Source organism: Dendropsophus ebraccatus, chromosome 1 (genome assembly GCF_027789765.1).
Source record: "Dendropsophus ebraccatus isolate aDenEbr1 chromosome 1, aDenEbr1.pat, whole genome shotgun sequence".
In the NCBI taxonomy this organism is placed as follows: Eukaryota; Metazoa; Chordata; class Amphibia; order Anura; family Hylidae; genus Dendropsophus; species Dendropsophus ebraccatus.
In genome coordinates, this window is record NC_091454.1 from 145,256,363 (window position 1) to 145,284,024 (window position 27,662).

The window sequence follows — 27,662 nt, forward strand, 5'->3', positions numbered from 1 at the left end:
AAGTGGATTTTAAAGGAATGGGGAAAAAAACTGGAAAGACTTATACTTCTTCCTGCTGGATTTACTTCTACATCTGCAGTGAAGGTTTAAAGCGAATGTACCATCAGTACATTAACTTAAAATTTTTCACAATGGTGCCGGCGCGGAGAAGCCAGTGCCGCAGTCCTTTTTTTGAAAAGCAGCGGGGTTCCCATGTACGACACCTTTCTATTCTGGGGCACTGTCTGGGAGTGAAGCAATGGAGTCCTTTTTTGAACCACTGCCAGGTTCCGGCGTACGACACTGTTCTATCCCCAGTTGGAGTAAACCCCCACCCCTCTATGATGTGGCTACATTGATTCTAATGGAGCCGCGTCATAGAGGGGCGGGGGTTTCCTCCAACTGGCGATAGAACGGCACCGTACATGAGAATCAGGTCATGGTTCAAAAAACGGACTGCAGCATCATGTGAAAGGCTTACAGCTAATGAATTTTCTGCAGGCATTATAGATTTTGTTGTGGATCCACAACTGCAGACTTCAAGTACACAGACATTTTCAAATATTAGAATTAGTCCGCAAATATGGAGCAGCCAACCTGTACCCCAAAATCCACACAAGCTGGTGCAAATTTGCAGCTGCAGAATTGCTCCAGAAAAGCTGCAATTTTCCACTGTAAAATAACTACAGCATTTCTGCAGCATTTGGCCGAAACCTTGCAGCTTTTCCATTACTTTTGTCATATCCTGATGCTATTTTAACTAAAGCCTGTGGCCTCTCCTGACCTCTCTGTTCTGCTAAATACTTGTATTCCCCATGAAATAACAATTCTGGAGTGTCTTTTCCTAGGATTCTGCATTGTGTAAACCCTCTGTTATTTTCCCTAGAAATATATGAATGTAATTGAAAATTGAGCGTTACCATTCCTATTCTCAATAGGATTTGTCCCTGTGCAGTCTGACACTGTCAGCATTTACTTTATTTGTAATTTATTGTAGTGTATTTTTTGTATATAACTGTATACTTTATAGTTTTTCATTGTACAATTTTCCCCTGTAAGTGAAGGATCCAGAGGAGCACCATTGACATGGGAACAATAGGGTCAGCAACAATGCTGAGGGGAACCCGAGTACAACAGAGTGCTGTGTAGGCTGCAAAAGAGATGACAGCAGGGCACTTACTCCTGTTAGTTCAGGTTCTACTGGTAAATGTGCCACCTGCATGGTAATACCTCTCAGAATAAATGCTGCTAGACCATCATATAAGGACATGGAGAAAACGCCTTGGATCTCCAGGTCAATATTATGTCGCTGATAATAGAAGAGTGCTCCTCAGCTCCAATATATCTTTAAAATATTCAATCTTCCAGCTTTGAAAAGGTCATTGTACATAACAATCCGTTTTAGAGCAGAGGGTCCTTAATCATGGCTGTGTTGCAACTCCATCTCACTGCTGTAATATCGCCCCAGCCAGAATATACCTTCAATCAATGTTGTGGGAATGTTTTGATATATATTATCCCACAGCTTGGACCAAAAGAAAATGTATGATAGAGCCGAGTCTGCCAAGGACGCCGAGCATCGGTGTGTACAATGACCTTTTTGAAAATGATGAAATAAAGATTGAATATTTTGAAGATATATTTGAGCTGTGGAGTGCTCTTTTATTATCAACGACTTCTCTTAGATTGCAGAGGGAGAGGCGCCAAACCCTTACCATACCTTTACAATGGCATAGGTTAAAGGAGAACTCCCGACAAAATCTAGTTTTTAATATGTTTTTACATAAGCAAAGTTTTACAAATTCTTAATGTACACTAATTATGGGAAATGCACATATAATGCTTTTCCCCTGAATTTAGTAGATCAGGCAGGCTTCAATTTCTCAAAAAAAAAAAATGTGTTGATAAACCTAAAGGGTCGAGCAGGGGGCGCAGTATATGTTGAAGTATAGAGGTAGACGTTTATGTAGAAAGTATATGTAATTGAAGCCTTCCTGATCTACTAAATTGAAGGAAATAGCACTTTATGTGCATTTCCCATAATCAGTGTATATTAGGAATTTGCGTAACTTTGCTTATGTAATAACATATTAAAAAACAGATTTTGCCCGAGTTCTCCTTTAAAAGTCAAAGACCAGACATAGGTTTATAGCGCTAATTTCATCTAATCGCTATGGAAATATGCACTCAACATTACAGTGAAGAGAGGTGGATATATAAAATTTCTACCAAAAAAAGGATTGGACATGTTGAAATCATTCCTGATTCTTTTTCCATATGCTAGTTTTGGGGTGACAGAGATTCCCCTGCCTCAGGTATCTGGGAATATATAAAATATACATATGAGATCTCTGGAAAACAACTAAGAGGTAGATGAATTCAGTGATATTAACAGGTACAAATATAGCAGATGATAGCTAGTCATTCAATGATGTGTGTTATGTGCATTTCACATAGAACTATGGCTCTATAGAAAGAGCGCAGCCCCAAAGCTCTTCTCCATCTGTATATACAATCATGTGGCTGCTATAAACACGTTAAAAAAAAAACTATGTTCATCTCTGAAGCAACAAAAACACAGGCAAGGGAAAGCACATTACCAGAGGGAAAAGCCTAACAAAAATATCACTTCTTATGGGAACCGTATGAGACAAATATACACACTCACAAATGTCTCCAACGCTCAGATTACTGAAGATGCCTGCTAACTGAGATACACTGAGCTACACAAACACAAACTTCCGCTATAAATCAGTTTGTTCCTATAATGTTAATTAAAACCACATGTAACACTGTAGTAGGATCCAGAAGTTGTCCTCAGCTGCCCCCCATCTGTCCATATACATGTGTACACATATTTCTTCTCGTACAGTTCTCCCAAACATGCGTAGGTGTTGTCTTTTACAACCAGATTCTAGATGCAATTTTGCAAGGGAATATTAATAGTAATCTCTTAACCACTATAGCCCACCAGGGACATTGCAGGCATACTGTCACTAACCCTTAAAGAACACAAGGGGGAATTTATCAAGAGCTGTGTTTTATATTTTTCTAAAATCCCGCCCGTGCGCCAGACATGTTGAGAGGCACATGACTATTAAATCCTGTGTATCTGAGGTGGCTATCACTATAATCAGTGGTGTGTGGCTCATTCATCATCAACACCGACAAATCTGGAAACCCTCTTTTAGAATTTTTCATGTCCTCCGGGCTTGTTGGCTGCAAGCAACATGTTTTTGTTTTGTTTTTGCACTGAACCTGGAAGCACTGCAATACCAGGTCAATGCCTGGAGAGGAGACCAAGCTCTCTTTCCATTTCCCTGTTCTAAAAATCTATTTAATATATAGTCCCCAGATAGGGGACGTATTAGATATAAAAATAAGAAAAGATACTACAGTTTATCTGTAGTAAGATAAAGAAGGGACAGCAACATGCTGTTCTATGCATGTAATCCACACTAGTCTAATGACCAAAGCCACATAAATAGACCCAATGAATGGTCCCATTTTGCTGTCATGGGCCTTGAGAGCGAATGACCTCGCATGCCCAATTTTTTTATTATATAACTTGAAATAATATACTACAGATTATGATCAAGTATAGTTTTCTCACTGAACCTAGGTTTAAAAAAAAACTTTTACAGGGAAATTTTTATTGGTAGCTCTTACACACACTCTTTTGCTAAAACAGTTTTAGCAAACTGCCCTTGTAGGTCACAAGAATAAAACTAGTTCAGATTTAAAAAAAAGTGGATATTAAGGTTAGGTAGCATAATAATAGACATTGTCGCATTGCTTGCTCTAGGCCATTTTTTACCTGTACACATGTTTATATGAGACCTGCACTGCAGAAGATAAAGGAGTAATTGTTCTGAAACTTCATAATACACCGCTGTCGAGAAATGTAGTTGTAAAACTCAACAGTGCATATTAATTTGTTATCTGCATTGTAATCTTATATACCGATAGATAGATAGATAGATAGATAGATAGATAGATAGATAGATAGATAGATAGATAGGAGATAGATAGATAGATAGGAGATAGATAGATAGATAGGAGATAGATAGATAGATAGATAGATAGATAGATAGATAGATAGATAGAGCAGATCCATAGGTAGCATGTATATAAAGGTTACTTTTATTTGTGCTTTTCACAATATATGTACTAAACTGCATTTTCCTCTATTTTTTTTATTCTTCAGACTAAATGGAAAAGAGCCACAGAAGAATCCATACTGACCTTGCCAAAATGGACTGTTCAGATAAATAGCGAGACCCATACAATAGATTTAAAGGTCACTGAATCTCAGATGATCTTAACAGTGGATAGCTTCACCAACATTTTGAATATTTCATGGCCCCAGCAGAAGCCCTTCACATATCACAGTATATTCCTTGGTGGAACAGGTGGAAATAACACTCCAGAGAATTTAGAAAATATTCCAACATTTCATGGCTGTATCATGGAAGCCAAGTTTGATAAAATGGACCTGCTTTCTGGTTCTCTGCCTCAAGTACAGTCGCATGGACAATGGGAAGTTTGTCACTTAGACCCTCAGATTAGCACTATTGGATCCTTTGGATTCCTAGGACCACGCTCCTATATAAAGTTCCCAAGCTGGCATATGAAACCGCATGGATTGATTGAAATATCTTTTGAGACTTCTAGACCAGGACGTGCACCTCTGATTTACCAACCAGGACCCCAGAAATCTTACTTATATGTTGAAATTGCTGGTGGTCACCTCCAAGGAGTGTTGGACACTGGACTGTCAGCTGTAAAATTCCAAAACCTGGTATACATTAGTGACAGCCAGATGCATACTGTACAGATTTCTTTGGATAATTCCAAAATACAACTCACTGTGGATAAAACTTCCACCCAGTTCTCTCTTGATAGTGTAGGACCAAATTGGGATTTCCATGGTGATCTTTTTCTTGGTGGTGTGGATGACATCACTTTAGCTGAAATGCAACAGGGTCCTCTTGGTAACATTTTCATAGATGATATGGAATATAAATCTTTTTCTGGATGCATTAGAAACTTAAAGATTAACTCCAAGAGAATGGAAATTCAAGATGCATTAACAAGCAAAGATATAATGTATGGTTGTCATGAATATGATTATGTAGAATATGAAGACTATATCACTACTATTTCTACCACAACTGCTCCAATAACTATTAAAAGTCTTTCTGACATCTGCAATTTGGAACCCAATAAAGCCAAAATGACATTTCTTGTAAACCCTAAGTCTTTAGGAGTAGCCAGGGGGAGAGCTGCAGTCCTTGAATTGAGACATGTTAACCCCACAATTGACTTGGAAAAGGTTGGTTTACGTCAATCTCAGTTGGTTTTTACCTTAGTTGGCAGCCCCCAACATGGGCAGCTGGAGCTTGGAATACCAGGAGGTGAAGCCAGAAGAAAATTTACATTGCTAGATGTCAACAATCAAAAAGTAAAATATGTCCATGATGGATCAGAGTCTTATAAGGACCAACTAAATCTGGAGCTCTCATTAGCCAGTGGAATAAATGTTCCAGAGTGTCTAAGAAAGGCTAAGCCTTTTAATCTTACAATAAGTATTTCTCCTTACATTGCTATTCCTGTAATTCAGTTTCCTAAAGGTAATACCTTATGGATTCTACAATATGGACAAAAAGTTTTAACAAAAGATGTCATCATGATTACAGACTCAGATACACCATGTGAATTGCTCATCGTTTATGTTACTGGTAATTTCAAAAAGGGACAATTTGAAATTCAGGGCAAGCCTGGAGAAGCTGTTCATGAGTTTTCCTGCAAAGATTTGGAAGCAGGTCAAGTGTTATTTGTGCATAAATCTGGACTGGAGGCACATTTCACAATACAGGCCAGTGATGGAACTTCAAGAGGTTCTCCCGAGCTTGTCAACTTTTTAGTGGTGGAACCTCTAGTAAATAGAACTAAGAATGCAGTAGTCGTACTCCAGGGAACATCAGCATTAATAACACCTTCCAACCTACCTGTAGTCCCTAATGCAGATAAATTGGGTATGGAAATTACCTATCAACTGCTTGACTTCCCTAGACTAGGTATGGTACAGACACTAGTCCCCGGAGAAGGGTGGAAAACAGCAGATACTTTTAAACAAGAAGATGTGGAAAGATCTGGCGTAAGGTACCTAAGTGCAGAGACCGCAGAACTTAGGGGGGAAGAGTTAAGTGAAGACATGAAAATTCAAGTAAAACTAGGGGCAGAGGTAGTGGGTAATAACACATTTCAGGTCAAAGTAAGAAGGTCAAGTTTACAGATGATGAGGATGAGTCCTTTAAAGTTAGGAAAGAAGCGAGAAGTGAACTTAACAGACAAACATTTGCAAGTAGACACAGTCATGAATGGTCATGAGCTAGCATTGTTCATATACTTCATTGTTCAATCCCCACGAAAAGGAAATCTGTTGTTAGATGGAAGGAGGATAACGGAAGGGTCCCATTTTACCCAGGAAGATGTGAGCAACGGGCGCGTGGGCTACGCAGCTACAGTACGGAATACAGTGGAAATGGAGGACCAATTTCAATTCCAAGTGTTACATAATGGCAGGAATACTCCAGTATTAACCTACAATATTCTAATTGATGTAGATCCTGATGCACCACAACTAACAAATCAACTACTACATGTTCTAGAAGGTGAAGCAGGAGCAATAACTCAAGATCACCTATTCATAAAAAGCAGTAGAAGCACTAGTTTTATTTATGAAGTCATTGATGGGCCTCAGCATGGGGTGTTGATTCGGAAGGGAAATTCTCAGTCACCTCAAGAAGAAGGAATAGCAGAGTTTACTAATGATGATATTCTTGAGGGTCTTCTCTTTTACAAGCATGATGGCTCAGAGACCACTGAGGATGATATACCATTTGTAGTCTTTAGACAGCTTGAGGGTAGTGCTTCTGATACGGGTGGAGATGGAGAAGATAAAGAAGAGGAGGTGGTTAGAGATGTTTTCCGTGTATCTATTCAGCCTGTTAATGACAATGCTCCCAAGCAAATAGTACATAAAGTATTCACTGTGGTTCGTGATGGACAGAAGTTGTTGACCACCGATGACATTGCATTTTTAGACTCAGACTCAGGTACAACAGATTCACAAATAGTTCTAGTAAGGTACGGAGTGTCATTTGGAAGAATTGTATTTGTGGATGAGCCATCACTTGTAGTTATGAGATTTACACAAGATGATATCAGAAGGCACAAAATTCTGTTTACACACAGCGGTCCTGACCAAGGTTCAATACAGTTACAGGTGTCTGATGGACTACATCATCTAACAACTATTTTAGATGTCCAGGCATCTGATCCTTTTATCCATATTGCCAACATTACTACAATTAATGTGCCCTCAGGTGGAGAAGGAACCCTGACAGCCACAAATCTCAAGATAGAGACCAACTTAGACTTGCGTACAGATAATGAAATAAAATATTACATCAAAACTAAACCAAGGTGGGGAGAAGTTTTAAAGAGCGGGAAACCTACAGAATCATTCTCACAACAGGACTTAGCAGATGGATTAGTAGTTTATCGGCACAGTGGAGAAGGAAGTGACAGAGATCACTTCAGGATTTCGGTTGAAGCCAACCAGGTTGAAGCAGTAGGTGACATCAAGATACAAGTAATCTCTGATTCCCCACCTGTGCCTTTGAGTGTGATACATAATGAGAAAATATATGTCTTTCAAGGTGAAGCAGCAGAGATCAAGAAGGAATATCTTTTGGTGAGTGTTTCTCTCTGTCTTTTATATCTTTTATGTAATCCCAGACTATGAGAAGAAATAAACTCTTTTACAGTACTGGCAAATATATTGACGCACAACCAGTACTGGAAAGAGAGTATGACATGTGCATGGTGAGAGATAGCAATACTGCCAGGAGTATTTGCAGTGCAGTGTAAATAAAGTCTAAAAGAACCAAAGTATCAATAAATGTCCTATCAGATCTGCCATCGCTTTATGACTTTTGGGGAGAATTTCAGCTCCTTCACAGTGGCACCCAGCCTTCTGCTTTGTACTGAAACTGCAGCACAGCTTTACTCACTTAAATAGTGCCAGCTGCCCCCCCCCCCATACAGCTGGGTGGTCAAATTCTATTTGATAAGTGAATAAACCTGTAAATTGGACCTTTACATGACCCTTACTACAGCTGGCAAAAATTATTTCTCAGAACACTTGTTTTCAATATTACAAAATGAGCATGTGTAAAGGGAAAGTCTGATGTATTTATTTCTATAAATTACATGGAAGTCAGTAGAACAGTAATACTGTAGAACAAAAATATGACATTCAAATAGAAATAGAATTTATAGTTAATTGTTTGGTAAATGGTAAGGTAACATAGTAACACAGTTAAAAGGTGGAAAAAAGAAAAGAGTCCACCAAGTTCAACCTACAGAAACCCCACTGTGTGGGTCCAGGGGAAGGCAAAAACCCCTATGAGGCAGATGACAATTGCCACATCTCAGGGAGAAAATCCTTCCCGACTCCAATGGCAATCAGAATAATCCTTGGATCTGCGTCCTATCACATGTAATCTAATGCCCATAACTTGTATTATTATATTTTTCAAGAAAAGCATCCAGGCCTCCCTTAAACTTATTTAATGAATTAGCCATGACAACAACATGTGCTCTTACAGTAAAGAATCTGCGTCTGTGCTGATGGTGAAACCTTCTTTCCTCTAGACTTAGAGGATGCCCCCTTGTAATGTTTACAGGCCTAGGTGTAAAAAAATCACTACAAAGATGTCTGTACTGTTCAGTCATATACATGTACATTGTAATCAGATCGCCCCTAAGATGTCTTTTTTCTAAACTAAATAGCCTCAAGCTTGATAACCTGTCTTGGTACTGTAATCCACCCATTCTCTTAATGACCTTTGTCGCCCTCCTCTGCACTCACTCCTGTTCTGCAATGTCCTTATATACTGGTACCCAATAGAAATGAGCGGACTTTTTGGAACGATTGGCATCAGATTCCCGCTGTCTGCTCGCATTGGCATTGGCTGTATCCCAGTTTTCCAGGCGTTCCTTAGGAGGTATCCACCTGCTGCATGGAGCGAGCAGACAGCGGGAATCCGACGCTGATCATTCTGGTTCTCACGAACCAGAAATCTGAAAAGTCCGCTCATCTCTAGTACCCAAAACTTTACACAATATTACAAATGTGGTCTGACCAGTGATTTATAAAGAGGCAAAACTATGTTTTCATCTTAAGCATCTATGCCTGTTTTGATGCATCCCATTATTTTATTAGCCTTGGCAGCTGCTGCCTGGCACTGATCACTAAAGTTGAGTTTACTGTCCATCAATACCCCAGGGTCTTTTTTGGTAGCAGTGTTACACAGTGTTTTATTATTTAACACATAATTGTACTTACTATTTCTATGATCCACATTAACCTTCATTTGCCATTCCTCTGCCCAAGCCTCCAGCTTCTCTAAATCCCTCTGTTATATACTATCTTCTTCTGTGCCGATTACTTTACCCAGTTTAGTAACCCCTCGAAAAGGTCATCAGTAAACATATTAAAAAGAAGTGAACCCAATACTGACCCGTGCAGTACCCCACTATTGACTGTGACACAATCTAATTATATTCAATCAATAACCACCCTCTGTCTCCTATCACTCAGCCAGTAATTTACATATATTGTCCCCTAGTCCCAGCATCCCCACTTTATGGACCAACCTTTCATTATTGCTATATGTTAATATACTTGTCACCAACAACAGTTTTATTGCCCATCATTTCTTTGTATAAGAGAAATAATGTTAGTAATGTAGCTATTATATATTTAATAACTTCCCTGTGGGCAAACATATTGGAGACATATGCTTCCTCCATCTATTGTCTCTGTGTGTGTTACAGCCGCTGCAATAAATGGGAGGTAATTGATGAAGATGTGTAATTTACTATTACGGTCTCCAGGAAGAGTACAACCCACAGACAACACACATACATACACACATACATACACACATACACAAACATACCTATAGTGTAGTCTGGGTCTATAGTGTATAGTGTTGCTATCCTACCTTATCTAGACCCCAGCAGTACAACAGGGCTGGGGTGTAATCTCCCACCATTTGCTTACTTTTTCCCAATTTACACAACTATAAAAGAGCACATAAGAAATTTTAATTTCTCAGCGCTAAAAGGGAATATTTTGAACATTTTTCCTGTAAATAATGACATAATAAAACTTATTACCTGTTACAATTGTAAATATAACAAAAGTAATTCAATTATTCATACAAGCTTCATTTTAGAGCTATTGCTTTAATATTCATTTTCTATTTCATTGCTCTTCAAAAAAGAAATATAAATCTTTTCTACTCCTTGATCAAAGATAACATGATAACTTACTGATAAGATACTTAAAAATTAAGGTTACAATCTGATGTAAATTTCATTGATTTGCTGACATCCTCTGAGTATGGAATTTTACTTAAAGTGTCACTGTCGTGAAAATTTTTTTTGCAGAAATCAATAGTCCAGGCGATTTTAAGAAACTTTGTAATTGGGTTTATTATCCGAAAAATGCATTTTTATCATGAAAAATCAGTTTGAAGCTCTCCCCCCTGTCTTCATTGTTCTCCTATGGAGAGAGCTAAACAAAAGACCAAAACAGGACAACAAAGAGTTAATCTACAAATCCCTCACCCGTTATCTGTTCTGACCATCACCAGTGACCTGTCTGAGCTCAGATTACAGCTGTCACCCAGCTCCGTGCCTGTAATCCTCGGTTATCTGCTTTCTGCTGCCGGCTAACTCCCTCCTTCCTCCTCCCCCCTCCCCTCTCCCTAGAACAGACAGGGGACGTCTCCTGCAACAAGTCACAATTTTCTGATTTTTCAGAGTGGATGAAAAAGAGGAAGGAGGGGGGGGACCTGGGAAAAGGCTTTTTACATGCAGATAATGGCAGATTTGGCTAATAAACCCAATTACAAAGTTTCTTAAAATCGCCTGGACTATTGATTTCTGCAAAAAAAAAAAATACGACAGTGACTCTTTAAAGAGAATGCATTATCAGAAAATGACCTATTGTTTTAATCGACTTTACTTGCCTGTTTAATCCCCATCTGCTCCAGGGCTGGTGGTCTCTGATGATCTTAGTTTACTTTTCCTGGAGTGATGGCTTGCTGTGCATCCGATCACTGACCTCAGTAGTTGTGATGCTCGGATGTATAGCACACACCTAGAGAGGTCAGTGATTGGCTGCAGTGTTTGACACAACATTGCGCCAGGAGAAGTACAACTGGCGGTGACCATTGGAGTAACAGAGGTCAAACTTTACATTTTAGTCACTTTAATTATTTCTACTAGTATATTGACCTTCCCAGTTCTTATCCCAGGACAATAACCTGTTTCAAAATGAGTCCCAGGCTCTTATACTATACAGTTACAGTGCACCTCAGAGGCTGGTGGGTGTTGCATGGTGCTCTAATGTGTAATATATAACAGTACTCTCTGTCTGTTGGATGCTGCTCAGGTAAAAGTAGTCATCATGCTGTTTGTAATCAGTTCCGTTTACTGTCAACAAAGTGTGGGAGGGTGTCAATGCCGACGATGCCCTTGAGGCTACAACATAAGGCTACAACTACAAGAAAAGTGATATGGCTTAGAAACCAAATTCCCCTCTTTAAGCAAAATACAGGAGCCATTTACAGAAGCCTGGAAAGACTGTTGGGTTGCCTATGAACACTGTGTAAAAGCCACCTATTCACTCCATTTACAGAATACAGGACTGTAATTCTCTGACAGCACCTATAGGATAGCCATGGTCACTTCTATATGCAGAGGAAACTGTTTTGACATCAACATTGGAATTGTAGCTTCACTTTAAAGTGTACCTGTCAGCACAGCCGCTGCCAGATCAGCTGCAACTTCCTCTTTTCATCCAGAAGTTCAGGTATCCATGGCTACAAACTAAGCTGTGATCAAAATGTGCACCTCCTTCATTCTTATTCAGTGGAAGCCGTGTACATTTCCGTTATGGCGTGATTTGTAGCCATGGATACCCGAACTTCCAGATGAAAAGAGGAATTTGCAGCTGATCTGGCACTTTAAAGCGAATGTACCAGCAGGTAAACACTTTAAGATTTTTACATCATTGATTCTAACGGAGCTGCGTCACAGAGGGCAGAACGTCACACTAGGGGCGGGCAGGCCCACCTTCAGTGCTTCAGGCCAGGCTGGTGACCAGGAATAGACCAGCGCTGGTTAAAAAAAAAAAAAAAAAAAACGGCGGCACCAACATCCCCACGTTGGCGCTGGTCTATTGATACAAAAATCTTAAAGGGAACCTGTCACGCGGTGTGCCGCCCCCCGGTGGAGCCCTGGATACTTACTCTTTCCTGGAAGTCCCGCTCCTGGACCTGGTCGGAAGCTGAGCATGCGCTGTATGGGAAAGAGTAAGTTAGGAAAGAGTAAGTATCCAGGGCTAAACTGAGGGGGTCGGGTGGGCTCTGCCTCGGCAAAGTAGATATATGAATGGAATATGCTGCTATACGTAAAGAAAAAATATTGTGCGCTATGTTAAAATACAGTGGATGCTTAGTTTTGATTCTGCTGCTCCCCCATCCTTCTCACCAATGACTGCACAGCCATTATTTAACAATCGGTTTCTTCTGTGTTGTCAGGTCTCTGCAGAGGGCATATTTCCTCATCAAATCGCATACAGTCTTATAGGCTCTCCCTATTTTGGACACTTGGTTTCTGTTAGCGGAGAACTATCTTCTGATGGATCACCAAGTTTAGACTTTGTACATACTTTCACTCAGGAAGATATTAACAAGGGAACGATCTTGTATCTGCACTCATCCTCAGACCTGCTACCCGACCAGATGATGCTAGAAGTGTCTGCAGGTGGAACAACTGCAGATGTAGTGGTTCCGTTAGAGATATTATCAGTCGACATACCATTGGAAGCTAGTGAACTGAAGGTGGTGGAGGGTGGCACAGCTGCACTAACCAACAGCATTCTTCGGATCCCCATTGACTACTACCTGGGTCTAAACCTAGACCTTATAATACTTGAAGCTCCAAAGAATGGGCGTATTATAAATCAAGATAAAAATGATCTTCGAGACTTCAGTTGGAATGAGGTAAGTGTTTCATTAGCATTCCATTTGTTAGAGCTGGTACTGAGAGTCCCATGCCCCTATTATTGGTATAATGGCGAAATTGGGGAGTTTCTATGCATATGTTTGAAAAAAAAATTATGGTTCTTGAAAAGGCTTGTCATATAATGCATCCCATGTCATATGAAGAATTCAAGTTTTACATACTTGATTCTGCTAGCAACCATAGGCAAGACATTCCGAAAATAAATCAAGTAATAGCCCAGACCCTTGATATTTCAATGTATTAAAATGCTAAGCCATAAATAGTAGATTGGATCATCAAGTTTTTACATAAAAAGGTATCCCCAAAGAAAGCCAAGCTCTGTCCAGTTAGATAAACATGATCTATGAGTGTTGTTGGTGATAAAACCCCTTCAAACAATCAAAAAATATTTAGCTAATGTATCCCTTCACATATATCATGGTGCTAGTACTAGGTGAGGCTGTGGGGCCAGGAGAATGCAGCTTGAAGAACATTGACATGCTGGGTTCACACATAGTGACCCTGGTGCTGCTGCAATGTGGCCAAATGCATACTAGTATTTGGTTTTAGCACACACTGGTGTGGTTGTCAAATTGTTGAAGGGGCTTTGTCTTTAAGAAAACTAGGTCTAGATTGATGCATTAAGTTCAAAGAGAAAAACAAGAAGTGATAGGATGCATAGAGGTGAAAAACAGTACATTTATTCTTCTTCACATATACAGTATGTACTGTATGTAATAGACACCTGATTTTACAAACTTTGCCTTACGAACCCACCTCTTTAATGGCCGATTCCCACATAGCTGCATAGCATGGGCATTTGTGACAACATGCCTAACAGCACCTTAGAAATGTCTACAAGGTAATATTATGGAGAGGACAATGACCACCAGCTACATATTGCCTTCTAAAATACGTACATCTATACTGATATGATTTTCACCATTTCTCCCCAGTTGGACCAAGGGAGAGTATTTTATGAACATGATGGCAGCGAGACCAGGAATGACAATTTCTCAGTTATGGTCAATGCCTCAGATGTGAACCACCATAGCCTGCCAGTGACAGTCAGTGTTATTATCCAGGCTGTAAATGATGAGAAGCCACGCATTGTCACCAACAATGGGCTACAGGTATGTTTTGGCAATTGCAATAACTTCTGACCATGTAGGTGTCTTGTCACAATTAGTTCACTCACTCACTTACTTTACAATGTTTGGTTAAATAATTCTCTAAGAACTACAGTATAAAATGCATCTTTTCCACACAAGTTTTTAATCAGTAACCTCCCTAGTTCTACAAGTATTGGCTATTTAGCATGCAGACACGCATTTATATAAACTTTCTGATAATTGCCATTTTTATTGCTCTACCATTGACCTGTCCATTTGAGCTAGAAATGTAATATCAGAAGCTGGAAATGTAATATTTCAGTATATGTACAAATATATACACATTCTTTTTTGGATCCGCCGATCAGACAATTGGCCCATGCTGGAACACAGAAGATCGCTGTATCCTATAAATAAGATACTATGATCGATGAGGGGACATTCATGATACTTTGCTTTGTAAGTTCAAGTTACACTCCTCATCTTTCTCCTCATTGCCATCAATAGCTCTGGGCACAACAGTGTGTTCCTGTGATCCCAGGCTGCTTCCTTGCAATTTTGGCAGTAATCTGGGGATGCCAGTCTTCCCTGACTGCTGTAATTGAGCAAGTAGCAAATGGGGGGGTTCTTATTGTGACCTCTAGCTTTGTGATCTTGCACATGCATGCATGCATGCTTACAGGACAGCATGGTTAAGGTAGTAACCAGACACAGACCCAAAATGCTCAAGTTTTATTGGCACTCATTTAAAGCAAATCAATGATGGTCTGTTTTTAAAATTTGTCAAACATGATGCAGAACAGAATAAACAACGGTGCACATCCCTTTTTTTATAAACCACTGCGTGTTCCATTTGTTTATGCCTGCATAAGACAGAACTACAATGTACCTGGTTAAAAACATCCAAATGTTTTCTTTGATATAGTTCTACATATACAGTTAGCCTTATTATGCATGTTCTAAAAACATACCACTTACATCTTTGAGAACAAAAATGAGGATTGTGAGTGTACATGCACTACATACTTTTATCCACTGGGTGTCCTCGTTACCCCTTATTAGACAACCTTCTAAATATTGCAGAGGAGTTTCATTAGTCACACATATTGTTTGCTCTTAGCAACAATACCACCTGATGGTTCACAGCACACCTATTGGTAGATGGCATGTAATACTAATGCATGCTATGCAAACATATATATTTAATGTTATTTTGTAACACATAAACATATATCTAAACAATCTAGAACATTTTTTTTATAGAGGGGGTGGGAGAGATTCACTGTAGCAGTATTATATGCAGGCTATAAACATTAGAAAATGATCTTAACAATATTGGCAGGACCCAACAGCAACCTCATGTGTAGTAGCAAAGCCCTGCTGCTCCCAATACCTGCTGTTAGGAAACACAAGGTCTGTCATATTAAGGCCCTGTTCAGATCATGTTTAGAGTTTACATCAGAATTAGGGTCATTCAGTGGGGGCCCTCAAGATGCTGTCGGAGGAGGAAACTGTGGTGAGGTAGGAATATTATCTTATGTTCTATGCAAGGGCAACAGTATTCTAAATGGCTTCAGCACCCCTTTAAATCACTTTAACTAATAGATCTGTTACAGAAAATCTGACACACTATTGTAGGAGCCATTGACTTAAAGAAGATCTCTCAGAATAGTAGTAAAAAGGCCAGCTTTCCTATTAGCCTAAACACCACAAAAAATGATTATGTCATTGGGTATTAGAGCTATCAGAATACAGCTGACTCATGAGGGGGGAGCAGCACCATTTACACTATGGTTATCTGGCTTAATTGAGTAAACATAAACCATTGTTATTGAACAGGCTGCACATTCACTTTAAACTGATCTACTGTAATGTAAATCACTTAGGTAAAGAGGTATTTTTATTTCTTCTGAACCTCACCGGAGGGAGACATGAATCCCAAATGTCACAATTCAGCCAGGCACAGGCCCCAGGAAGTTCAGGTCTTAGATCCTCAAAAATTCCATCTGTCATTGCTATATTTTTTGTTTGTTTGTTTTTTGTTTCTGTTGCAACCTTAAAGTGTCACTGTCGTTTAATTTTTTATTTTTGCAGAAATCAAGCAATAGTACAAGCGATTTTAAGAAACTTTGTAATTGGGTTTATTAACCGAAAAATGAATTTTTATCACGAAAAAGCAGTTTGAAGCTCTCCCCCCTGTCTTCATCATTGTGTATGGAGAAGGGAAGGGTGGAGGGAGATGAGGCACCAAAACAGGACAACAAAGAGTTAATTTACAGCTACATTACAGGGCTATCTCCTCTGACAGTCAGCATTGACCTCTCTGACCTCTTAATAGCGCTTTCATGCAGCTCCTGGCTGTGTAATCCTTTGTTCTCTGCTCTCTGCTGCCGACTCATCTCCCTCCTTCCTCCTCCTCTCTCTATAGAACAGACAGGGTTGTGTCTGATGCAACAAGACACGGTTTCCTGATATTTTGCAGTGAATGGGAAAGAGGAGGAAGGGGGGGACCTGGGAAAATCCTTTTGAATGCAGGTAATGGCATGTTTGCCTAATAAACCCAATTACAAAGTTTCTTAAAATCGCCTGGACTATTGATTTTTGCAAAAAAATTAAAAATACAACAGTGACTCTTTAAAGAAAAGAAGTATTTTAATACCTCTGTTTCCCTTCTATGTGCTCTGGTAGCTGCCATAAAGATCAGTTGTGCATAAGAAAACATACTATTTTATACCAAACAAGCTGCTTGAGTCTAGAGCTGCATTGCTTCTTGTGAACCTACTGAACTGTAGGCTAAACAAGCAGAAGAGAATCTGCATTGGCATAAAAACAGGTTCTTCCTAGTGCACTGTGACTGTTACTAAGAGCCTAACCTCAATGCATTTTATAGCTCAGCCCTGCAGATCAGCTTATTCCATGTGAAACGCGTGACAGTAAGTCAGAAATATGACAAAGGGCTGCATGGTGGTTGAAATACCCCTTGTAGTGAGGTCATGCCTTGAGAATTTTGCCTGGATTTTGATGAGTGTTTTTGTGCTGACATATGCATGACTGCAGTCATGGCCCATTATTTATTATTCATACAGTGCTGAAAAACATTCAAAATGTCAGGGAAAAAAAAAACATTTGAAAGGTTCAGGTGCAATTTGCCTGTTAATTGCACATTTTTTTCTGTCACAAAATAACTGTAAAAAAACTGTGGGGCAAATTCATCAATATGCAGGAAAACAACTCGGTTGCCGCGCAATAAACTGCACCTTTTCCACAACGCAAGCCCCACTTGCAACAGAAGACTGCATGTGTAGTAACTAGAGATGAGCGAACCTGGAGCATGCTCGAGTCCATCAGAACCCGAACTTTCGGCATTTGATTAGTGGTGGCTGCTAAAGTTGGATAAAGCTCTAAGGCTATGTGGAAAACATGGATATAGTCATTGGCTGTATCCATGTTTTCCAGACAACCTTAGAGCTTTATCTAACTTCAGCAGCCCCAGCTAATCAAATGCCCAACGTTCGGGTTCGGGTGGACTCGAACCCGAACCCAGTTCGCTCATCTCTAGTAGTAACCATACCAGGTAACTGCAGCTTGGCTCCCAGTGGGGTCCCATGAGGTCTGGGCTGTAGTAACCTAGCATGGCCTGTAAGCAAATCTGATATTGATTATCTAACTTCAGGATAAATGGTAGGCACCACTAATGGATCCTGTAGATATGGGTGCTACTGACAGCCCTATAATGCATAAGCTAATGAACCAAATAAAAGAGAGAATATAGGGCATAACAAGTCACAGTACACACCGAAATTAAATATAAAATAGCTTTATTGTGCCGGCTACATCATTAAAAGATCCAAAAACGTGAAACCAGAAACCTAAAATAGAGGCAGTGTCTTGCTGCCAGAAAAGTGTATTGTATCCACTATGAAAACATTGGCCATACAAAAGCAAAAGCATTAGTTATGAGCAAGTACTAAAATGCTTGGGTGCTAGTTACTCGAGACGAATATTTCCCGATACTCGGGTGCTCATTTTGAGTAACGAACCGTATTGAAGTAAATAGGAAACTCAAGCATTTTTGCAGGGGACCCAAGCTCGGCAGAGGGAAGGTCGTGTGAAAACCTGTCAACCTTTAGAAAATTATGGAAACTCCACGGAAATGGACAGAAAACAGCAGGGGCAGCATGCATGAATGCCTCTGAGGCTGCCTAATCGCCACATTACACCAAATTCTGGGCAACAGCCTGGTTAAAACAGAGGTAGGCATATGAACCACCCAAAAACTCAGCCTGTCAAAGCATGGCAGTGAGAACACAGTGAACCATTAAAACAGAGGTAGCATATAAACCACCCAAAAACTTACCCTGACACAGCATGGCGGTATGAACACAGTGAACCATTAAAACAGAGTAAGCATATGAAGCACCCCAAAATTTAGCCTGACACAGCATGGCGGTGTGAACCATTAACCCCTGCGATCGTTAAGGGTGTTCAGAGTGGGGCCGCGCGGCGACCCCGCTCTGAACTGCCACGGTCCCAGGTGCCACATGTAGCCCGGGACCGCGGCTATTAGCGGGCACGGGCCGATCGCTGTGCCCGCCAATAAGGTAATCAGATGCAGCTGTCAAAGATGACAGCTGCATCAGATTACCTTCCGGAGCCGTTCCCTGGTGTCTAGTGGCAGAGATCGTTGTCCCGGAGGAGAGATCCCTGTGTCTGCTGCCGGCCGGGGTCTGCGCCGTAATGGCGCTGATCCCAGCTCGGCACTCGGTTGCTTCCGGCTGCAGCAGCCGGAAGCAATCGAGTGCCTATCTCATCGATCTATGCTGTATTACTATATGCAGCATAGATTAATGAGAGATCAGAGTGCTTATACTATAAGTCCCCCAGGGGGGCTTCTAGTATAAGTGTAAAAAAATAAACAAAGTGTTGCTATTAATAAAAAGCCCCTTCCCCTAATAAAAGTGTGAGTCAACCCCCTTTTCCCATGTTATAAATAAAAATAAATAAATAAATAAACATGTTTGCTATCGCCGCGTGCGTAATTGCCCAAACTATTAATTTATCAAATTCCTGATCTTGCACGGTACACCACACAAGCGCAAAAAAGTCCCAAGGTGCAAAATTGCGCATTTTTGGTTGCATCAAATCCAGAAAAATTAGAATAAAAAGTGATCAAAAAGTTGCATATGCGCAATCAAGGTACCGATAGAAAGAACACATCATGGTGCACAGCCCAGTAGACCCAAGGAATTTTTATCCCAGGGCTAATGGCGTAAAAACAAATACCCCCCTGGTTTCTAGGTGAAAAATTGCAAGTGCTATGGCCTTTTACGCACAAGGAGGAAAAAACGAAATTAGCCCGATCCTTAAGGAGTAAAAAAACAGAGGTAGCATGTGAACCACCCCAAAATTTAGCCTGACACAGCATAGCAGCGAGGACACAGGGAACCATTAAAACAGAGGTAGCATATGAAGCACCCCAAAATTTAGCCTGACAGCATGGCAGTGAGAACTCAGTGAACAAGGTAGATAAGGCAGGCTTTGAACCTCAGAAAAATTATGCTAGACACAGCGTGGCAGTGAGGACACAGAGAACCATTAAAAGTGAGTAAGGTAGCAAGTGAGCCTCCCAAAAATTAGGTCAGACACATCATGGTAGTGAGGACACAGAGAAACATTAAAAGTGAGTGAGGTAGCAAGTGAGCCTCCCAAAAATTATGCTAGACACAGCATGGCATTGAGCACACATACAACCATTAAAAGTGAGTGAGGTAGCAAGTGAGCCTCCCAAAAATTAGGCCAGACACAGCATGGTAGTGAGGACACAGAGAACCATTAAAAGTGAGTGAGGTAGCAAGTGAGCCTCTAAAAAATTAGGCCAGACACAGCATGGTAGTGAGGACACAGAGAACCATTAAAAGTAAGTGAGGTAGCAAGTGAGCCACCCAAAAATTATGCCAGACACAGCATGACGGTGATGACAGAGTGACCAAGGTAGAAGCAGTAGCAGCTGAGCCTCCCAAAAATTATGCCAGACACAGCATGGCGGTGATGACAGAGTGACCAAAGAAAAAGTGGTAGCAGGTGAGCCTCCCAAAAATGGCGGTGATGACAGAGTGACCAAGGTAGAAGCGGTAGCAGGTAAGCCTCCCAAGAATTATGCCAGACACATCATGGCGATGATGACACAGTGACCAAGGTAGAAGCGGTAGCAGGTGAGCCTCCCAAAAATTATGCCAGACACAGCATGGCCGAACAATAATTGGCTGTTGGCTGAGAATTGAAGGAGGAGGAGGAAGGGGAGGGGGAGAAGGAGAGGCTATACCAAGAATCCTTATGTTGAGCTGCTTTCCCTGGGTGGACAATTGAATTTAGGTGAAATCCAGGCTTTGTTCATTTTTATAAATGTCAGCCTGTCAGCATTGTCAGTTGACAGGCAGATGCGCTTATCAGTGATGATGCCACCAGCTGCACTGAAGACCCGCTCTGACAACACGCTAGCGGCAGGGCAGCCCAGCACCTCCAAGGCGTAAAGCGCCAGTTCAGACCACATATCCAGCTTTGCGACCCAGTAGTTATATGTAGTAGAGTGATCGTGACAGGTCTGTTGTAGGGACGGTTGAATGCTGCGCTTTTGGAAGTCATAACAACAGGTAAACTTTAAGTTTAGCCTATTTCTTTTTCACAAGCTTAACCATTAATAGCAATAAACAATAAATACATTCCTTGTTCTGTTTGGGTATAGATGCTGAGTCTGGAGATCATTTGCAGGCAATGATGCATCTCCTAGTCCCTTGGTATGGTCTGGGTTAGCTTATCAACTTCCAAACCCTAAGCTTTCCATGTTCGACATGAAGTGAATCTGTCAGCAATAATTCACGTTCCAAACTGATGACACTGTTAGACAGCTGTTGGGTCAAGGAGACACACAGTACCATTCATACTTTTTTTCCCCTGTGCAAAGCATCAAAGAGTCTTTTCCAAGCTGCAGAAATGCTGCAAGATGGACTGTGTCTTTGCTCCCCCTCATATTTCTGTCCCAGCTTGATTGACAACTTGAAACCAAGTTCCAAGCAGAGTCCTATAAGAGAGGGAGGAAGGAGGCATTCCAGCTTAGAGAATTTTATGAGCTTGGAAAAAAGGATTAAAAGCATTGTACTATGGCAGTGCTTCTCAATTCCAGTCCTCAGGTTTCACCCACAGGTCATGGTTTGAGGATTTCCTTAGTATTTCACAGGTGATATAATTATACTCAGTGCATTAGGTATTCTCACATGTGTTCTTTGTATGGGAAATCCTCAAAACATGACCTGTTTGTGAGGCCTAAGGACTGGAATTGAGAAGCACTGTACTATGGTATGGAAGCACAGACGGACATATGAATGGTACAATTTTCTCCTTGATCCAATAACTATTTAACAAGTGTCAGCAGTTTAGAATGTTAATTTTGGATGACAGATTCCCTTTAAGAATCCCTGTCAGAATCCATCTCCCCACATGTGAGAAATGGAGAGAAATAACATTCCTTTATTTTGTGCAAGCAAGGGCCCAGTTAAATTGTCACCAAAGCTTTCAAAAAATAAACATGGGTAGAGAACATCTTATAAGTTATGAGAGCTGACTATTCAGTTGTTTTGTGCAGGAAACATTTCATTAGCTTATCACACTTTGGCGATAAGGTCTGAAGCAGATAAGATGACATTGACTTTAGAAGCTTTGTTTTCCTGTTCTCAGAGGATGTTTGAGGGACAGCAACAGGATTCTATATTTTGAATCTTTATAAATAGCCAAATGATGTATAGATGATATCTATATGTAAAGATAACAATTCTATGAATTCCTGATCCTGATTCTATGAATTCCTTCTGTACACTTCCCTGTACAGCAAACAACTTTACAATAAAGTGGCCAACCCCTTTAAACTTAAAAAGTGACAAAAAGTGAAAATAAGAACGTGTCTCTATCAAGGCAAAGATGATTCTGTGTGTATAGAGAGAGAGAGAGGTGTTTCTAACAGTACAACAGATGATAGTTATAAAAATAATGACCATGTGACAATACAGTCCTTTCAGACAAGTAAAAATATATTCAATTAGTCAGAAAATGTATTTTACTTAATAGAAGATTCTTCTCTGACAACAAGGGATGGTCCGAACCTGCCGAGGTTCGGGTTCGTACGAACCCGAACTCTAGGCAATGATTCCCGCTGTCTGCCAGCTCCGGTACAAGTGGTTTGGGGGGAGGGGGTCAGATTGTGGGTACAGAGTCGCTTTCAGTATAGTTTGGATCAGTGCCTCTCAAACTTTCTCTATTGGAGCCTCACCCAACAGACCAAGGTAATGCCTGGGCCTCACCAGACTGACCAAGAGGATGCCTGGGCCTCATTATCTGTGGTGAAAGTCCATTTAAAAGTTGAAAATAATGCTAGGTCTGCCTTTTATCTGTCTCCCAAACGCTATATACTAATAAATTAAGTACAAAATAAATTAATAATGTTGCTAAAATCGAGATTTCTGCAAACAGCAAAAGGATTGTGCAGATTATAGTTACTTTGTGAAAACTGGCTCCCCAGCTGGGCCTCACCAACAACTAGGGGGCGCCTCACTGGTGAGGCCCACCTCACAGTTTGAGAAGCCCTGGTTTGGATTGTTCATGTATGGTCAGTTTAACCCCTGTTACAGGCAATGTGAATTCAAAGATGTATGTGTCCCAAGCCCAAAGATGAAACAGGAATGGGAACAGCGAAGAGACAAATGTCCCCGCAGCTCCGGCACTACGGATATTTATGTAGAGTAGCACTGCCTCTACATAAATCCCATGCGTGCCGGTGGGCACGGCAGGAAACCTACGCCAGCTGAGAGCTGGAGTAGGTTTCCTGCGTATTTTTTGGCGAAACTAAAGATGAATCGTGCGGACTCTGAGTCTGCGCCCCCCCTTCTGCCCCCTCCACACCTCCTCCCTGCCCCCCTGGCGTACCCGGCGGAAAGTGCCCATTTGCGAATAAATTATTCGCAAATCGGCACTTTCCGACGAAAAAATAAAGTATGCCGCTTGATACATGTCCCCTATAGACTTATACAACCCAGGATTCCCCCCAGTGGTGCCAACCACATAGTGTCTCCCATAGCATTGTGTGCACTATAATGCTCAGCACTATCCTGTCCTGCCCCAGCACATTGTGCCACTCTTTTCAACCTAGATGATACATGTGAATAACCACTAGGGGGTTCCATCATACCTCAAGCTCCTTTCTAATGATGGCCACTATTCTCTGCTTTGACAACTTTGACAACTTCTAAACTTTCAGCCCTGTGTCAAATGGCCGTGGCCTTCAATATCTGTGCCCTAACTTTGCACCACCCCTCCGTCCCTCTGTCCCTCCTCCCCACCCTCTTTATCATTAGGAATGCCCCTAGAACATTTTCTCCTGTCTGAACATTGCACAGGTGCCTTAACGATCCAGCCCATGTGCAGTGCTCACACACTGCTGAGGAATAGGAGACAATCTACCTGGAGCATCCCTAATGATGAGGAGGGTGGGGAGGAGGGACAGAGAGGGTGTGCCAGCCTAATGCATACACAATCTAGGCCACGGCCATTGGGCACGGGCTGCCAGTTTAAAAGTTGTTTTTTAGGACAATAACTGCATCACCTGCCGAATGGACTCCAGGACAAATCTTGGATCAAAAGCAGCTATCTGAAGATACAAGCGGTTTGGGGGGTCAGATTGTGAGTACAGAGTCGCTTTAAAGGGTTTCTAAAATGTCTGCAAGGAAATGCTGAGATATATAAGTTCTCATGAGTGAATTTTTAGGACATTAATCTGATCATGTCACATACTTGACCCACATTAGGACAACAAGAATGTTAATGATGTTAATGCCATTGCTGTCTGAAAACATCATTCCCCAAGACATTCAAAAACTATTTTCCAGTGGCCTCTTCTAATTTTCTAGTAATTTCCCAGTACAGGAAAAAGACCATTAGTAAATGCATTACCTAGACTTAAAGGGGGTTTCCAGGCTAATATGACTGATAAACTATCTTCAGGATAGGCCATCGATCATTGTTCAGCAGGACGGTGAAACCTGGCACTTCTGCCAATCAGCTATTTACCGCCTGCACAAAGTGAACGGGACCTTAAAAGGTTGTTCCCATTTCAACTTATATAGTTAAACTTGGTCAAGTAAAATATTTTTGTAAATACATTAGTTTAGAAAACTTGTCTCCTTCTAGGTTACTGACCATCACTCTGCTCCAAATTCAGTGGTCTGGCTGGTGTATATGTACTTACTATAGCTTTATATCCACCATGCTTTTAGAGCAGAGCAGTGGTTGGTAACCTAGACAACGAGCTGTCAACAATGGGAGGAAATTAATGTATTTGCAAAAATATTTAACTATTTAACTTGATGACTCCTACAAGTTTAACTATGTTGGTTGAGATAGTAATACCCCTTTAAAGGGATTCTGTCACTCGGTTTATGCCGCCTTAAATGTGAGCAGCATAAAGTAGTGTCAGAAATTATTCTGTTCAGCTAATAAGCAATAAGCAGGAGAACGGGTTTCACGCCGCACTACATACTCCTCCCTCCAGCTGCTGATTGACAGCTGTCTGCATATATATATATATATATATATATATATATATATATATATATACACATACACACAGCAGTCGGTGGGCAGAGTGAGTTGGTGTTCATGAATATCCAGGATTAGTGTTTAGCACTCACAGTCCTGATTATTCAGGAGGATATCTCCAAATCAGCTGCACAGAACACTGTAAGTGATACCTCATTCTGTCACTAGTGTATGCTACCCTTAGATAGGACAGCATGAACCTACTGACAGAGTCTCTTTTAAGCAGTTTGCTCCATTCACAATGTACTGGTTACTGTTAAACAACTGAATGGGAGTTGCAGTAACAAGGCCTGACACCCAACACGCAACCAATCATCAATTAATGGACCACTAATATTAGCCTGAAAAACCCCTTCATATTTAGTCATGTTACTTCTACTTGTTAGCAGAAGGAAAATATTGAATATATGAAAATTCTTGCACGGCGTACCTTACATGTCTCAGTAAGTAACTGTATTATTTAGGTATTGGTCAATTTTCTATAAGTATTTTTCTCCCATCCAATGTTTAGTATAAACACCTCATTTTAGGGAATATTGTCCCCAGGAAAGCTTCATGTGCTTCCAATTGAGAGAAAAAAAATGTTTTCAAACCAACTGGTGTCAGAAAGTTATACAAATTTGTACATTATTTTTTAGTTAAAAATCTCAAGCCTTCCAGTATTTCTCAGCTGCTGTATGTCCTGCAGGAAATGGTGTATTGGTTCCAGTCTGACGTGGTGCTCTCTGCTGCCACCTCTGTCTGTGACAAGAACTGTTCAGAACAAGAGAGGTTTTCTAAGAATATTTGTTGAACAGTTCCTGTCATGGACAGAGGTGGCAGCAGAGAGCAGCTGAGAAATACTGGAAGGCCTGAGATTTTTAAATAGACGTTATTTACAAATTTGTATAACTTTTTGACACCAGTTGATCTGCAAAATATTTTTTTTACATTATTACCCCTATAAGTAAATGTAAAAATTATATATTTTTCTAAATGAGAATTATGAATTACTGCAGTTTCCCTATTGGCCACTAGATATCAGCATACCAGTAAAGAAATACATCTTATTGTACAGACTATATTATCAAGGGACTATTAGGCAGAGATGATGCATGCAGTGTTTACACAAGGCTACCAATAAAAGAAAAATTTCTGATGCCTAAAAAAACTGTTGCGTTTTGATAATTTTTTTTATATTGGAAGTTTATTGTAGAGTGAGTGTGTGTGTGTGTGTGTGTGTGTCTCATTAGTTCAATGCAATATATCACATTTAATAAATCTCAGTGAATTTACCTACGATTTTTCACAAGCCCAGCACCCAGGTAAGATTTTTCTTCTTTTTTTCTTCTCCAAGTCATTGTATTACCATATCTGTCCAGTCATTTTTTTTATCATCAAGTGTCAGATGTTTTCATGGATCAAAGAATTTTTTTTTTAGGTTGAGATTTTAGTATAAGCCCTGTCACAGTTCTCTCAAAGGCAATAGTAGACATCTCTGACTTTGTGGTTTTTCTTGTGCTCTTACAGGTTTTCTTTGCTAGGTTCACATGGGTCCATGCTGTGTATGGGCAGTAGCATAGCTCTACTGTCCCTCATTGCTTCTGGTGCATTGTCTTTCTAAACAACATTACCAGATGCCATACCCAGTGCTCTCTGTTTCTTGCGTCAGGTAGCTAGTAAAGCTTTTTAAAGAGCGTCGACCACAGCAAGTGGCTCTATACAGACAGTGCATAGTAACAGCAAAATCAGAGTGGAGTGAGGCTACACACACATCTTGCAAAAACAGCACCACCCCTGCCCTCAGGTTGTGTGTGTGGTTTTACAATTTAAGGTTGCCTTCACACCTACCGGATGCGCAGCGGATTTCACGCTGCGGATTCGCAGCAAGATCCTCTGTGGATCCAGTCCCATTCATCCCTATAGAGCACATACTCACAGCGGGATTGACATCCCACTGGGAGTATGTGCGTTAATCCCCCCGCCGAGAGCATACATTACCTGCTCGGCGACGCAGCTGCATGTCAGGCTCCTGGCTCCCGTCCCGCTCAGCCAATCAGTGCACGGCAGAATCCCGCTGTATGTGCTCTATAGGGTGGAATGGGACTGGATCCGCAGCAGTAGGTGTGAAGGCACCCTGAGGGATATTCCACCCAAGAGCAAAAAAAATGAAATGGTCCCAAAACTAATTGGTCTTACTCATCAAGTCCCCCTGAGAATGTTGAGCCATCTCCTGTCTTTCTAGCTGCTGCCTTTCCTGAGCTACAAGTTTTTCTAAAAGTCGGTCTATATGCAAGATGTCGCCATCCAGGAAACATTTCCCAGCATGCATTGTACCTTAGAGCCAACTGCCAAGTATTTGCCTCATCTTGTAGTATCTGCCCATCGCTGACTCAATCTGCTTCTGTTTTACACAGTAAACAAAATATCAATCTATCTGTTATCCACAGCCTCTTATGGTATGGCAGTGTGGGGTATTATGAGTTCTTTAAGATTCTGAGGGAGTTAGGAGGAGGAAATGCCTTGGGTCAAGTCCCTTAAGCATATCCTCTCTATAGCACACTTTATGAAGTTAAGCAGGCTCCATTGTAGTGAAGTTTAGCAGGATTTATTCAGGTATACACAATAAACCCCAACAGAAAGAAACATCAAATTCTCACAGGGTGATAAGTTACAGGTACCTGAGTTTCACCAGTCCTATCCTGTAATCCATCTGATTCCCACTGAGGGTATAAACCCACACACCGTATAAGCAGCGTATTTACTGCTGCGATACGCAGCAAATACGCAGCAAATACG

At 40.8% G+C, this 27,662-nt stretch overlaps 1 protein-coding gene and 1 non-coding gene across 2 annotated transcripts in view; one reads left to right on the plus strand and one right to left on the minus strand.

Annotated features, from left to right (window-relative positions):
* The window catches only part of CSPG4 (chondroitin sulfate proteoglycan 4), a 74,441-nt gene that overhangs the window by 33,214 nt on the left and 13,565 nt on the right, over positions 1–27,662 (plus strand). The window contains exons 3-5 of the mRNA XM_069981303.1: positions 4,187–7,741; positions 12,666–13,130; positions 14,088–14,264. Coding sequence (XP_069837404.1) covers positions 4,187–7,741; positions 12,666–13,130; positions 14,088–14,264 — 4,197 coding nt within the window. The remainder of the gene's footprint in view (positions 1–4,186; positions 7,742–12,665; positions 13,131–14,087; positions 14,265–27,662) is intronic.
* On the minus strand, positions 3,222–3,405 carry LOC138781881 (U2 spliceosomal RNA). The gene has a single exon (XR_011361587.1). It is a non-coding gene; the product is annotated as a U2 spliceosomal RNA (small nuclear RNA).